Source organism: Xenopus laevis, chromosome 4L (genome assembly GCF_017654675.1).
Source record: "Xenopus laevis strain J_2021 chromosome 4L, Xenopus_laevis_v10.1, whole genome shotgun sequence".
Lineage (NCBI taxonomy): Eukaryota > Metazoa > Chordata > Amphibia > Anura > Pipidae > Xenopus > Xenopus laevis.
The window spans coordinates 61,049,772-61,066,513 of NC_054377.1; the positions used below are offsets into that span (position 1 = coordinate 61,049,772).

The 16,742-nt window shown below is 37.9% G+C and overlaps 1 protein-coding gene across 1 annotated transcript in view; it reads right to left on the reverse strand.

Moving 5' to 3' along the window:
• Nucleotides 1-14,477: 14,477 nt before the first annotated feature.
• Nucleotides 14,478-16,742, reverse strand: part of cdh16.L (cadherin 16 L homeolog) — a 74,817-nt gene continuing 72,552 nt past the window's right edge. The window contains exons 17-18 of the mRNA XM_018258004.2: nt 15,986-16,102; nt 14,478-14,627 (exon numbers count right to left, since the gene is read on the reverse strand). Coding sequence (XP_018113493.1) covers nt 14,548-14,627; nt 15,986-16,102 — 197 coding nt within the window. The 3' untranslated portion in view covers nt 14,478-14,547. The remainder of the gene's footprint in view (nt 14,628-15,985; nt 16,103-16,742) is intronic.

The following is a 16,742-nucleotide window of genomic DNA, read 5'->3' on the forward strand; positions in this document are numbered from 1 at the left end:
TACCACCCATGTGACTCAGAAATGAGGACACTGTTGACATGTTGCATGCCTGAGCCAGACTGCACTGTCAGGGGCCCACCAGAAACTCTGGCCTGCAGGGGCAATAATTACACAGATAACAGTATAGATTAGTAACTGTTATCTGTTATAATCCGTAAAGGGGAACAAAAGTCTAAAATAGTATAATGCTTGAAATGCTGTATTTTGTATACTAAACATAAACATGAACCTACTGCACCAAAAGCCTAATAAAACAAATGCTTTATGTGTTCAAAGTTGGCTGCAGGAGGTCATCTTCTTGTAACTGTTAAACAATCTTTGCAAGACCAAGACCATGCACATGCTCAGTGTGGTCTGGGCTTCTGTTGGGAGGTTAAGCTTTGGGATCATCATAAATTATCAAAACAGCACAAGTCAAATAATATCTTCCATAGAAGCTAATACAGCAAGACTGATTAATAATCAGAATATGCAGACTGCACTGGGTCTGCGGAGACGAATCGCTACACAGTTTACGGCTGCTTTATAGGGAAACAAACAAAGCTGCTCGTGTTCTGGGAAGTAAGGTGGGGGAGTTCCCCCTTGCTGTTTGAAAGTATGATCGTATACCTGCAGAGCATTTAGGGACGGTCTGAAGTTTCATATCTGCAGCTGTCAGAACAAGTAAATGAAGGGTTTCTTATAAAACGCTACACATTTTTTAATTAAAGTATATTTTTCATTAAAAAAAGTAAAAATCTCAATAGAGAGACGTTTATATCCCTTTGAGTTAGAATGAGGCAATGGGCAGAGTTCATTCTATTGGTGAATATGCATAATTGATATTTGAGGCCTATGGCAACAGCTTGCACTTAAGTTACCAACTGTGACATACTAAACAATACTTCCCATATACAGTACACAGTGTACTTTACTTCTTTTTTATCTTTTTTTTATATATTTTTTCGACTATTTTTCTATATCTTTTCCCTTGTAAAGCAATATACTGTACCATGCATTTATGTGTTGTGCATTATGATGTTCTTGTAAACAGTCTTATGGGACAAGTGAAAAATGATCGAAATAAAAAGAAAGTTGACAAAAAAAAAAAAGTAAAAATGGGATTTTATTTTTGTTGCCTTTACATCCCCTTTAAAGGGGCTGTGCACCTTTGAGTTAACTTAGTATGATGTAGCGAGTGATATTCTGACAATTATTAATTGGTTTTCGTTTTGTTTTATTTGTAGTTTTTGTGTTATTTTGCTTTTTATACAGCAGCTCTACAGTTTTCAAGTTCATCAATCTGGTTGCTAGGGTCCAAATTACCCTAACAACCATGCTTTGATTTGAATAAGAGACTGGAATATGAATAGGAGAGGGCAGGAAAAGAAAGATGAGTAATTAGAAGTAGCAATAATAATACATTTGTAGCCTTACGGAGCATTTGTTTTTTTAGATGGGGTCAGTGACCCCCATTTGAAAGCTGGAAAGATTCAGAAGAATAAGGCACACATAGGGGCTACTAAATAGCAATTATAGTGCTTATTTGGCACCCCAGGAGCTTGTGTTGCACCCCAACTCTTTTAACAATTGACAAATAAAAAAAAGGTTGCATTATATGGTCACTTACTAACTGTTCAGGAACTGTATAACAAGATAATGATGCCAGAGATGGTGCAAATAGTTCCAGTGCTTGACAACCATTTATATGTATCACCGGCTTTATTCTGAAAAACAATGATCCTCGTCTGTATGCTCACAGCTGTTGGATGTTCCTATACTAGGTCAAAATCAAAGTTCCCTGGAATTAACTTAAAGTCTTGACTTTCTGTTTGGACATCAACTTCCAGTTGCTTCTCTGACTCATGTGACCTCTTTGTGATGACATAGAGGCTGTCTAGATTCCATTTTCTCCTTGCTGTTTGCAGCTGTTTATATAACCAGAACGTCTTACAGTGATGAGAAATCCGGGAGGTGGCAAATGTATTGGTCAAAGCCACCAAGATAATTTCAATACAAACAATTATCCTAAGATGTTATTCATTTTAAAACCATAAATGTATTTGCAAAAACTCATTTTAGCTACGCATTTGCATGAACAACAGGTTACTTGGCTTTAATCGCTCTCATCCCTGCTTGTTGTGATACTGATACCTGTAATTCAGAGTCTGTGGATATTAGGTTTCTTTCTTTCCCAGGTGAGCTCATTATTTTAAATGTAAATACAAAGACCTAGATCAGATCATCTTCAGTGCCCTATTCATAATACAGTAGACCACTACACAAAGTCAGGACTTCTCTACAAACTAACTATGAAAGATAGATGAGCTCCTGCCCGTCTATTATGATTAAGAAGTCTTGCCAAGTTTCCAGGGAATGTGTGTGATAAGGATTAGGTATCTCTATGACTGTGCCAGATACTAGCTCTGGTGTGGGAATACAGCATGTTAAACAGAGAGTAGTAACAATAGCAGCCGCACTAACTTTAACACCGAAAGCTAAAAACAGACATCTTCACGCCTGCTATAATTAACTTCCCAGTTTACAGTGTACTTGTTAAAACAGATGTACAGGGCCCTATATTTGGACTGGCAAACAGAGCGTATGTGATAGTAACACAAACTCCTTGGTTACAAAAACAAACAGACTTAATCAGCGAGTTATGGAACATGGGCCAGGATTCGGGGAAGTGTTATCCCTTATATCAGACAGGGAAGGGACACCCATGTGATGTGAACTGTCACGTTCCTTTCAAACCCAGCAAGAACGATAAGGCACAGCTTCTAGTTGCTTCATGAAAAAGCCTGATCTTTTGTTTTGCCTTTTTTTACTCCTTGTGTTTTAAACTGAAAGATATATTTAGGCAATTTATTATTCTGATTTTACTGCCAATTTTTAGCTACTAATACAAGTATGATATTTTCTCTGTAATAATGAAACAACACCTTGTACTTGATCTTAACTAAATATAACTCATTTTATTAGAGGGAAAACAATCATTTTGGGTTTTATCAATGCTAAAATTAATTTTTACTAGATTTAAGGTATGGAGACCCAAATTACAAAAAGACACCTTATCCATGAAACTCCAGGTCCGAAGCATTTTGGATAACAGGTACCATACCTGTACTAAAAGCAATGCACAGGTATGTTCAATTTAAGCTTTGGCAGAGACTCTAGAACAGGGGTCCCCAACCTTTTATCACTCGTGAGCCACATTCAGATGTTAAGAGCTGGGAAGCAACATAGGCATGTTCCTGGGTGGTGCAAAATAGGTGCTGTGATTGGCCATTCAGTAGCCCCCTAAGTGGGCTGGCAGTTTATATGAGGCTCTGCTTGGCTGTACACCTGATTTCTAATGCAAAGAAAATTTGTCTCCAAACAAGAAATTAAAAAATAAGCACTTGCTTTGAGGCCACTGAGAGCAACATTCAAGAAGTTGGTGAGCAACATGTTGCTTGCGAGCAGCTGGTTGGGGATCACTGATCTAGAAGAACAAGGAAACTCGACTTGTTCATACCCATAAATTGTGCCCCCCTGACCACAGTCACTTAAGGTCCCCATTGACACAAAGATCTTTTGTTGGTGAAAGATCAATTTCAATGCAATCCGACCAATCCATCAAATTATCAGGAGGTTAGTGGTGTTGGGCTCTGCTGGGTTTCAAGCCAGGGACTTTGGGTTTTCTGGCTTGATGAACCATTTGGCCAGGTGAGCAGCCTGTAGGGTTGCTCAATATGTTATCAGCTTGATCTGCTTCTCACTTTAAACTTTTCCCTGCCTTGTACCTTGTAACCCTTCGTCTTGCTCTGCATCTTGCCCTGCCTTTTTCAGTCCTCTCCTGCTTTCTGCTCCAGTCTTCCCGCTATCCAGTCCTTTCCTGCTATCTGTTCCAGTCTCCTATCTAGTTCTACAGTTCCCAATCTCAAGTCTGCTCCCGAGTTACACCTGCACTGTCTTGTCCTATACTTCTAGTCTGCTCCTGTCTCCTGATCTAATCTACGCTCGCACCGTCCTGTCCCATTCTGTCTGTTCCTGTCCTGACCTTGCTCTCTTCATCCTGTCTAGTCTAGTCCAGTCCTGACCTTCGCCCTCTCCGTCCTATTCCGCTCTGCACCTGTTCCAGTCTGACTCAACGCACTCTTCAACCTGTACCTGCCTTTCCGTTACGTGTTCCCTAGGCACATACAGCTCCCGTCTCAAGGACTCACCCTTCCCCCATCAGTCTCCACAGCGCCCCCTACCTAATCCTTGAAAAGTGGGAATCAAACGATCGTGCATCTTATGATTTTTCCTCCGACATCTGTCAGAAAATAAATCGGCAAGTTTAAAAAAAATTATCAGTCCCAGTGCAATCTATGTATGTTTGCAGGGCCAAGCAGGCAGCTACCCTCAGTTTTCCTGCCAATATCGCTTGAAATGGTCTTTTTAGTTGATGGACAAATCGTACATTTAAAAGATTGTTCGAGATAATCGTGGTCTCACGATAACGAAAAGATCTTTTAAAAATCTTTACATCTATGGCCAGCTTTACTATATTTTGGAGGCCCTCTTCCCTACAGCTTCTAAATTCTGCTTGATTACTGTTGATTTGGAACTGGTTTGCAGTGCCATCTTTCCTGACATTAGGGTAAGGTTACCAGATCACTTGAAAATTCAAGGACGTGCAATTGCAATGCAATTAGTGCAGCCTTGCAACATGCATTCATTAGACATATTTCTGAATTTTCAAGTGATCTGGCAACTGTACATTATAGGCTGTAATGCACTTCTCAAGCCCCCTATTGTTTCTGTTGTCAGATTGAATGTGTTTTCTGTGCTAGAATATAACATATACATAACAGAAAGTTCTAACTAAAGATTATGAAAGAGTTATAGCCATTTATTTAATATGCAGCCAAGCTGTGGATTCCAAATGATCTGCCGCTGACTTGGTCCAACAGTTATTCCTTGCAGGAAAGAATTCTGCAATTTTTTTATTGAACTGCACTACAGTCTCCTTCTGATTTATGTGCTTGGTTTGGGTTAGGAAAGTACAAGCTTTTTATTTGAAGTCAGCTTAAAGCTTTTTTCCATTAACACTGATTCGTCCCAGCTTCACGTTCAACAACAGCAAACCTTCACATAGTAAATTAAGGGCAGATAAAAGCCAGTCCGTTGACTGCCTATTTCAGCGATCTGTCGACTATGTCTGTTTCAGAAATGAAGTAATTGAAATCACCTAAAGTTACAATAAAATCATGGAGAAATATCTAAACATAAAAAATGTGCATTATCTGTGGAAGCTGCTTGAAGATAGCACATTTAACAACTTTTACAGTAAGATTTATTACATACATACAATGTCTAGTGTTTTTTCCACTGGTGGATGAGTTTCTAAATACTTTTAAAGATTTGTAAAACTTATATTCAATAGTAAGGAATATTGAGGGTTTTCAAGCTGAAATTCACCTGTTACCAATGGTGATGGGCAGAGGCGTAACTACAGAGGAAGCAGACCCTGCGGCTGCAGGGGGGGGCAGGAGGTATAGGGGCCCCATGATATATACAGTTTTAATAAATATTGGTAAAACAGGTCAACCTCTAAACATTTTGCGGGCCTGAAAAATAATTTGCTATGGGTGCCAGTAATATCTAGTTACTCCACTGGTGATGGTTGCCATTCACTTTAATGGCAGAGAGCCTTTGCGGTGACCAGGCCTGGACTGGCAATCTGTAGGCTCGGACATACGCCCAGAAGGGCTGCTGTAAAATGCTATAGAAAGTCACTATTCAGTGGGCTGATGGGGGCTGTTTGGGCTCTGTGTACTTGAAATGCTAGGGCCTATTATACTCCCAGTCCAGACCTGGTGGTGACAGACATTTGTTGGAATCTGGCCCTCATATAGAATTTATAGGAGCTTATTTAGATTTCGATATCCCAATCACTGCTCAAAACTATCAGTCATCTTTAGATTTGAAGATTGGGGGTAATATTTTTTTCTTCTTATCAATAGCACTTGGCTGTTCTGCTTTGCTTATATTACTATGATAGACTTCAAATCAGGAGAAATGGCACATTTATGAACTGGCCCTAAAAGCTCTGCCACAAAAGCAGCAGTTTTTTTACAAATACCATGTTTTCGGTGAAATTAAAGCATTCCAGGACAACTTAACTGAATATTACGTTATTAGTGCATGTTTTTTAAGAATTGAGATTTCCTGGTGTTCTATTTTAACGAGGGTCTCTTTGGATCAGCCCTGACAGGCAAGCATTTGGTATTTTTGCAGCAAGAGCTCTTGTCACAAGCAAAATAATGAACCTCAGAGAATGTACATGTTCCATTTATTGATTAGTAAAAAATGGGCCGTAAACTAGGTCATTGCACTAATTGACCTATCTCTGCTGGTCGGAGAAAGCAATGTTGAATTTAGTATTTGTACAGCTTTACTGATTATATTTATTGGATTAATGCAGAATTTCCCATAATTGTTAGTCACAAAAAAGTAATAATGAATTTTATATATATTTACTGACCATATATTTATCTCTTGGGTAAATGCAGAATTTCCCAAATCATTTATATCAGGATGGGACCTCTTAAAAACTAATACCCAACATATTTCCTTCCAAAGTCATAAATAAAATGCCCTGTAAACAAATATGTTGTTCACCAGTGCAGTAATAAACTGACATCAAACTAAAAACATTTTAGTTCTGTTCTATATAAGGGAAATGTATTCCTACTTGAGGTATGTCCCTTGCAATAATAAGCCCATGGGATAATTGGTCACATGACCTGATGTGCATGCTAAATCAGGTAATTGGTCTTCTAGTCAATCAAAATAGAGTTTCATTTGCCCAAATGCTTAGTAGAAATTCTTAAGAACCCACATAATTAACCATAGAATTTTGGTAAAAATATGCAGGGAACATAGGAGCACAGGGGGAGCAATCCAGGGGCTGAAAGACCATCCTATGTAACTTTCACCATCCCATGGAGTCTGGGTGCTAAGCTTATATAACTGAACTGCCAAATATTCTGCCAAGCTTTTTTATGTTTAACAAAATCAGCGTAATGCAATAAAAGGTCTTAACTTTGCCCACATCTAGTCACCCATAGTAACCAGATGTTTGTTTTCATCTGCGCAGTAAATGCTACCTACTGATTGGTTGATATGGGTTATGCCCACATTGTGTTATTAAAACACTTTTTATAACATAACATAGTAACATTACTCAGATATTTTCTGCCTAGCTTCTGTTTGAGCAAATGAAAGCATTATGCTGCTGTAAAATGTTTAGAAGTAACATTAAAATAGTGAGTTTATGGGGGCATTCATTGGTCCTGTACATATAAATTTAGCAGCAGATATTACAAACATGGTATACTTGGAATGTGGGGCATTTGGCTATAAAATGGGGCTATTTCTAGTTGGTAATTCCAAAGCAGAGATTCAGTTACAAGCAAGAATTCCTACTCACAACAATGACAACAGTAACTATAGCTATATCTGTGTTTAGAGGTTTCAAGAGCTGGATTGTCTTTATTGGGGCATTCTCTGTTTATAAGATGGCCATATTTTTACTTGATCTTCCTCTAAATGTTCATGAAAACATATGCATATGGGTTACAGTTCCATAAGGTGTAACAAGCAGTCACAGGACTTCATAGCAAAATCTGTATTTTTAGGGACTCGAATCCATGGGGAGGTTAAGTATTCATATTTAAAAATAGTTAGTTGGCATGTATATCTGTATTTTCCCTGCTGACCCATCAGTCACTTGCACTATACAAAATATTTGTTTTTAAAATTCTGTTTTGTAACACTACTGGTACATTGGTACACATTTGGTGGGACTGTATGTATACTGGGATGTATTGGAAACATGTACATTAATTACTACAGGAAAATTTTTACACAACTTTTCTGCTCAACCCATTGGAACAATTAATGCCTGAGAAAACAATCAGTACAATTTACAAGACATATCTTATTGGCAGCTAAATAGACTGTGGTTATTAGCTGGTTGCCATCAGATATTTTCTAGCAATAGATTTTACATAGTTACATAGTTACATAGTTAAATCGGGTTGAAAAAAGACAAAGTCCATCAAATTCAACCCCTCCAAATGAAAACCAAGCATCCATACACACTCCTCCCTACTTTCACATAAATTATATATACCCATATCGATACTATCAATAGAATTCAGTATCACAATAGCCTTTGATATTATGTCTGTCCCAAAAATCATTCAAGCCATTTTTAAAGGCATTAACTGAATCAGCCATCACAACATCACCCGGCAGTGCATTCCACAACCTCACTGTCCTGACTGTGAAGAACCCCCTACGTTGCTTCAAATGAAAGTTCTTTTCTTCTAGTCTAAAGGGGTGGCCTCTGGTACGGTGATCCACTTTATGGGTAAAAAGGTCCCCTGCTATTTGTCTATAATGTCCTCTAATGTACTTGTAAAGTGTGATCATGTCCCCTCGCAAGCGCCTTTTTTCCAGAGAAAACAACCCCAACCTTGACAGTCTACCCTCATAATTTAAGTCTTCCATCCCTCTAACCAGTTTAGTTGCATGTCTCTGCACTCTCTCCAGCTCATTTATATCCCTCTTAAGGACTGGAGTCCAAAACTGAACTGCATACTCCAGATGAGGCCTTACCAGGGACCTATAAAGAGGCATAATTATGTTTCATCCCTTGAGTTAATGCCCTTTTTTATGCAAGACAGAGCTTTATTTGCTTTAGTAGCCACAGAATGACACTGCCCAGAATTAGACAACTTGTTATCTACAAAGACCCCTAGATCCTTCTCATTTAAAAAAGTGTATAACCTTTCATTACCTCATTTTCAAGTTTGCCACCCAGTTTCCCAACATAGACAAATCACTCTGCAAAGTGGCAGCATCCTGCATGGAACCTATAGTTCTGCACAATTTAGTATCATCTGCAAAAATAGAAACAGTACTTTCAATGCCCACCTCCAGGTCATTAATAAACAAGTTGAAAAGCAAGGGACCTAGTACAGAGCCCTGCGGTACTCCACTAACAACACTGGTCCAATGAGAAAATGTTCTATTTACCACCACTCTTTGTCTATCTTTTAGCCAGTTCTTATTTTGTTTTCATCAACCAGCTGACCCTCTCTGATATTTAAGGTCCCACCCCTTCTTGCTTAAATTTTTTTACTATTAACATATTTAAAAAATAATTTTGGATTAATTTTACTGTTTGCTGCAATCTCCTTTTCCATATCCAATTTTACATAGCATTAAAACCATATATATTGGACCAGTGGGACAAAAAACCCTGTGGGCCTGCCCTCAGCCCGATCGTGGCCACAACAAGTTAAAAATAAGGTACATGGGGGCGAGGGGGGTTGCAACTTCATACCATTTATTGCTACAGTAATACATAACTTAATGGTTGCGATATTTGTTACATATCAGTATGATGTAATTTGAATTTGAAGAGAGGAGGGTGATATCACTCCAACTTGCAGTGCAGCAGTAAAGAGTGACTGAAGTTTATTAGAGCACAAGTAACATGACTGGGGCACCTGGGAAACTGACAATATGTCTAGCCCCAGTCTTACTCTTGTCTAGATAGCCTCAGAATGTCAGGCATATCCCCAATATAGACAGTGGGTACCAATATAATGGTAGGGTCTTATGATATGTATATACAGAACAAACATCAGGGTTTAGTGTTCCTTATTAGGAGTGGTAGAACCTTTAGCCAGGTTAAAGGGGACCTGTTTCCCAGACATAAAAAGTTGTATACTAATAGTCCTGTCATGAAGTCCAAATTTTTTTTATTAAAACATTCATAACTGTTGTAAACTCATTTAAAAATCACAGCTGCCAATTAAATACTGTCAATTAAAGTAAGGTAGTTACTTTCACTTTCCATTCTGCACTTAGCAGATGTCACTGCATTCCTCACATTCATCATTAAGTTGTGTAATCAGTGTAGGGTTGTCACCTTTGCTAAACCCGAACACGGGGGGGGGGGGCAGATAGCATTGGGGTGGGGCAGTGATTTAATAACAGGCATGATGACATCAGAGGTGGGCACAATGATGTTGGTGGAGTTATGACACCAGAGGCTATTGCATGACTTAGATGCAACTGGTTTGATTTCTATCCAGTTTTTGCAAAGTGTTGATACCCAGTTCAAAACCACACAGGTGGCAATCATATCTCTAGCAGAGGCATGCTGGGAGAGAAGCAGCAGAGTGAAAGCAAGGAGATGTAAGGTCCCAGATATCACTGTGTGTGAAAAGTCAGTAAGAAACTGCATTGGCAAAAAGCGTGCTCTATTTAGAGTGCTGAAGGAAAGGGGGTCCTTGTTCTGAAGAGCAAATCATGCTATTTTCAGCCAGGGCATGGAAAGTCTAAGGGAGTTCTCAGCAGCTCAGAGATCACATCTGCATTATTCTATGAAGCTGCTCCTGACTAGCAGGCTGTATACCAGGGATCTCCAACCTTTTGAACCCGTGAGCAACATTCAGAAGTTAAAGGAGTTGGGGAGCAACGCAAGCATGAAAATTGTTCTTGGGGTGCCAAATAAGGGCTGTGATTGGCCATTTAGTAGCCCCTATGTGGATTGTCAACCAAATTGAGGCTCTGTTCTGCAGTACACCAGGTTTTTATGCAACCAAAATTGCCTCCATGCCAAGAATTCAAAAATAAGCTCCTGCTTTAAAGAAACTGGGAGCAACATCCAAGGGGTTGGAGAGCAACATACAATATACAGCAGGGATCCCTGCTGTATACAGTATATCCTGGATATTAAAGGTACAGGCTCCTGCAAATAAATCCCTCAACATTTCCTCTGTGTGTATGTGATTGCGGATCAGGGAAGTTCCCAGGGAGGGTTATCACAGATCAATCTGTACAGGGTGGAGGCACGCCAAATCATAGTGTACTTGCTCTCTCCGGTAGCAGAGACACAGGACTCCTGTTGTGCCACATGCAAGAAAATCAGTGCTAGTTTTCATGCAGTTTCCTGACTGATGAACCAGCCAGGTCCATGGTAAATAGCTGTTGATTAGGATTATCTGGCCCGGCAATTAAATGTACATAGAAACTGTATTGTGAGGCGGCAATATATCTCAACTTGACAAGTGACAATCATGAACCTAAATGCAGCATATTAGGCATCTTACCTTGGTACTCATAACAAGTTTGAATGTGGAAGCCAACCTTAATCTAGGCTGTGAGAAGTTTATAAAATGGTTACGCCATAAAGCTCTGCTACAATGGAAAATTTTCTTCTAATGTAGTTCTTGATGTCGTTTATTTTAAAATATAGATTTAGTTGTCCACTAATCAAATAGCTGACTGGGTGGCACCGTCTAACCAAGTATATGCTGTATTTAAGAAGCCTCAAACAAATATTTCAACAAAGCAAAACACTTTCCAAAAAATGGAACATCTTAGAAATGGAAATTAACTTGAAAGAAGAGTGGAAAATAAATGAATTGTCCTGTGGTTTATCTGATCACTTGGTGGGCTACATATTAACTGATTATGAGTTTTCCCATGGCCAATTTAGCAATTTTACTGCATAATTTTACATTGTCGGAAAAAGGCTATTAGCAGAATTTTACATAGTAATCCATTTATACCCATCCGAGTGCTTAATTAATAACAGTTTCCTGAAAAACAATTCACTGCTACTGGCTCCAGCCTATTATATTTATTCACAAACTAGAGAAATGTAAATGGCACAATACAAACATATGTATGTACCCAGCATCTGCATATAAAGATAAGTGTCACTACCATTATTTTATAGGTAAAAGTGGCATAAATAGGAAAAAACATTCACATTTTTGCACCTATGTAGTTTCATTAAAGATTTTATATGGAATAGTTTTTATTACTAAATGACTCTGTATACATTGCATGTAATTCATTCTACCATTTTAAATGTTATTCTTGAACCATTAAATGTATTTGTTTTTCATTGTAATATTGGTGTATAGGCAGCAATCAGGTCATTTTGCCTAGTCATGTGCTTTTAGAAAGAGCCAGCACTTCACAGTGGAATTGCTTTCATATAAGTTATTGTTTTTCCTACTCAAAGTAACTGAAGGAGTTGTGACTTGGGTTAGCTTTTCTCATATCTAGGTGGGAGTATTTTTATCAATGTTGGTGTCAGGGAGTTGTTATCTGGCTACTGTGGTGTTCATGCAAATGGCCTGTAGATGTCACTGTGCTCATACTTATACTGTGCATACTTCCTGGTAATTTAAAAGTGAAAGTGAAAGCTTACTGTTGTGTAATGGCTGCACGACTCTCTGCTAATAAAGCACTGTTATACTCTACTCATCCTCGGCTACCCAAAACATAACAGTTACCTTCCCATTGTTCTGCTGATGGGCTGCTGGGGAAGGGGGAGGATGCAGATGGGTGATATCACTCCGACTTTCAGTGCATCAGTAAAGAGGGATGATGTTTAGCAGAGCACATGACTAAGGGCATTGGGCAAACTAACAACATGTCTATCCCCATGTCAGATTTCAAAATGAAATTAAAAAAAATCTGTTTTTGCGCTTTTGAAAAACAGATTCCAATGCAGCATTCTTCTGTAATGCTATTAACATGTTTTCCCTTGACATAATCCCTTTAAGACTACTAGAAGTAGAAGGTGATATATTATTCTTATTATTATTAAGTTTTATTCTATAAACTGCACCCTGGTACAAACTATAAAATGCACCACACACGGATAAGGCACTTCAGGTTTAAAAGCTTATATTAAACACACACAAAGGAAAAAATTTACACTTCACATATGTTTCCATTAATGACTTTTATTACATTCTTTACAGAGCAATGTTTACAAGGAATATGAATCTTCACGCTTAATCAGTACCGATGGCCATATTTTATGGGCATGTCTTAACACTTCAAAGTCATTCACTGTGTGTGTGTGCTAATAATTGCTTAGATATGGTCTTTGGTGCTTACTAACAATTATGATGTCAATAATAGGTTCACTGGGTGCTGCATGAAGATTTTATATAGGATAGGATGGGACATTTATGGATTGAGAAAATATATGATAGAAATTAAGGCATTTGTTGCATTTGTTAACTAAGTATATAGAGGTGATAGAATCTGGTAGCCTGAAACATGTTGTGTATTGAAAGGAAATTTGCAGAATAATCTACTAGATCCCCTCTTCCTTATTTTTACAGCTATTCCATTGAGGTATTTTCTAATGAATACAGAATGAAATGGGGACACCAGGGGCCCACTGAAAAACCTTTGACTAGGGGCCCACCAATTAATCTTAGACCAGGGGCCCACTCTTAGTACTATTATCCTTCCTTTCCTCACTCATCCATTATCCTTTTCATTACATACTTAAATCTATTATTCCATCTATTTAGTCAATTTGTTCTCATAGAAATAGGGAATCACCATGAAATAGGCCAAATGTCTAGCAGCATGAGGGCCCACTGACACCTTGGCCCACCGGGACTTTTCCTGGTATTCCTGTGGGCCAGTCCGACACTGTTTCTAGATGAGCTAAAACACATTTTACCCATATTTTAGCTTAACTGGCCTTCAAGCTGGGCCCTACAGCCACTAGAGGGGCTAGACAAACAGTCTGTGAACCACTGCCTTAGAAAATAAAATCATTATGCCTTTTTCATTCCAAATTACAATTATTAAAGGGGTGGTTCACCTTTAAGTTAACTTTTAGTATATTGTAGGATAATTCTAAGAAGCCTTTAAATTGACCGTCATTTTTCCTTTTTTTATAGTTTTTGAATTATTTTCCTTTTTATTCTGACCCTTTCCAGCTTTCAGATGGGGGGTCACTTACCCCATCTAAAAAAACAAATGCTCTGTAAGGTTTACAAATGTATTGTTATTGCTAATTTTTATTTCTCATCTTTCTATTTATGCCCTCTCCTATTCATATTCCAGTCTCTTATTCAAATCAGTGCATGGTTGCTAGGATAATTTGGACCCTAGCAACCAGATTGCTCAAACTGAAGAGCTAAAAAAAAAAAAAAGCCAAATAACTCAAAATTGCAAAATGGTCTCAGAATACCACTCTCTACTTTACACTAAAAGTTAATTTAAAGGTGAGCAACCGCCTTGAAATAATCTGGTCGTCATGCAAGGAAATCACAATGAAACTTTATAGTAGTTATCATTTTACAAAGGGTAGGAAACAAAGGACCAAAAATGTATTTGTTGAAAGCTTTAAAAGGAAGCAGCTTAACATTTTGTCATTTTCTAACTGCATATTGATAGCTGGATGTGGCATGGTCATTTTAATAGAAACTATCATGCAAACAATAAGGCTTATAGATCAACTGAGATTGGTTTAGGTAAGATGTTCAAATTGCAGCCTACTGGCTAAATAAGAACTATTGGAATCTTTTTGAGCTGAGATCCCTGTTTTGGAAATATCAAACAATGGAGCCTATATGATGCACAATATGAGCACATAAACACTTGATGCTTTGTTCCTGACAGCCAAGTCGGTATTGGTCAAATTGCTTTACAGATTTTACACTCTTCTTTCTCTTCAAGCAATGGACATTAAACAGCATCAGATTTTCTAGACTTCTTGCTGGGGCTTCCAAGTGACATGTGTACGAAGATAATAACTAAGAAAAAAACTAGAAAAACACAAGTGGTTATTACATTAACTATCTGTGACATCTTGCATCAATGTTTGTGAACAACTTCACAACTGTGCAGCAAGTTCAAAGATAATTGTAATAATGGACTAGGTCTGGACCCAAAATGATAAAAAAAAAACCCTAAACGAGGTGTTGGACTTCAAAAGCAAAAACCAGTTTAATGAACCACAATTAAAAAGTGTGTGGCCAGTTTATTAAAATAATTTATATTTTAAAAACACATCCTCGGCATCTTAACCTCATATACTGTAATACTAGTGTACTATAGGTAGTGAATTAGCCTAGTAGGATGGCCAACCATTTTTTATGGGTGTTTGATTTATCCAAAACCTAATTTACAAGGAAGCTGCTGCAGGGAGGCCCAGGAGGTATAGGGGCCCATTAGGCCCTACATAATGAGCCATTTCAACAAATCTATTGGTAAAAAAGGCCAATTATGTTGGGGGCCCTAAAATGAATTTGCTGTGGGGCCCAGTAACATCTAGTTACGCCAGTGCTCATTTAGTTTATTTATTATTTTGATTAGTTTTGGGTCCAGATCTAGTTTATTATTATAGTTTGTTAATGGTGTATGTTAATAGTTAATGACTTAAGTATACATGGCACTGCAGCAACCCCCACTGAAAAAGAAAAAAAAACATGTTTTCCTATGCCTGAGACATAGAGCAGGGACAGACAATATATGATTCTCAGATTTTTAAATACACTTATAACAGGTATAGATAATTTTGTTTTCATGTTTAATTTGCAAACTTTTATTATACAGCTTTTTAATGTGTGGGTGACAGATCCCCTTTAACGGCACTATCTTAACCTTAATATCTAACTGGTATAGGATCCATTATCCGGAAACCTGTTACGCAGAAAGTTCCAGAAGACAGGAAGACCATCTCCCATATAAAGTCCATTTTAACCAAATAGTTCCCATTTTTTTTAAATATATTCCTTTTTCTCTGTAATATTAACAGTATCTTGTACTTGATCCCAACTTAGATATAATTAATCTTTATTGGAGGCAAAATGATCTTATTGGGTTTACTTAATGATTTTCTAGTAGACTTAAGGTATGAAGATCCAAATTATGGAAGGACGTCTTATCTGGAAGACCCCAGGTCTGGAGCTTTTTAGCTAACAGATCCCATACTTGTACTAGCAAAGGAATAAACTAATAAAAATAACTGCAAAACATAATTGTTGGCTTTGATAGACCTAGCACAGCTAGAAAAAGTATTAAAAATAGGACTTTGATACAAAGTAACACATATTTTTGCAACTTCCATCGCTCTATAGCTTGCAATTAATATTTATACATATGTGGGGTAATTGGTTCTTACCTATGGCTCCTAAAGTTCCCAGCAAGATGCCGAGAGCAGATGACATTGTTGGCATGTTTTCCATCTTTTCCACATCTATCTTGCAAAACCCCCTGGTGCTGCACCGGCACACAGTCACTGGCAACATAAAAGAATAACAAATTTATAACATAAATGAAATGCTGTGTAGACAGTTAGTCCTACTGCAAAAAAAGGTTAAGAAACATTTTAGTACAGTAATCTGAGATTTTAATGTGACCAATGATAGAGAAGGCCTAGTCTTGCTTCATGCTGCCTTTCTGTTGAGTACCACTGAAAATATCTCTAATATGTAAGATTGTGGGATAATTACTGTATGTTGCTATACTAGTAAAAGTACATTATGCACAACTGCTTGACACAAATGTGCATGATGAGGTGCAACTGTAGAACTGTATACAAGCCAACGGCACTCCTAGAGAGTCCATCAGAGTAAAATTTGTTTTACTCCGTTTGCTTTAGGTGCTGTTCCACAAAAAGGTATTGGTATATTTTTATAAGCGATAATTTTCTTTTTTTGTGACATTAGAGTAAAATTAGTGTCTGAGGCAGAAGTTATCCCCGATTCCCCGGTCTGTAGTTTGGGCAAGGGTGCCCATGAAAAAGCAAAATATATACACTGTCTCGAGGGATAAGTACAGTTACGGGTCAGATGAGAAGTGCTAAAGTCGTGTTGCCTTTAATTAGATTAATTATTAGTAAAGCTTTACACAATGGGATGGAGCCTGGAGAGAGAAGT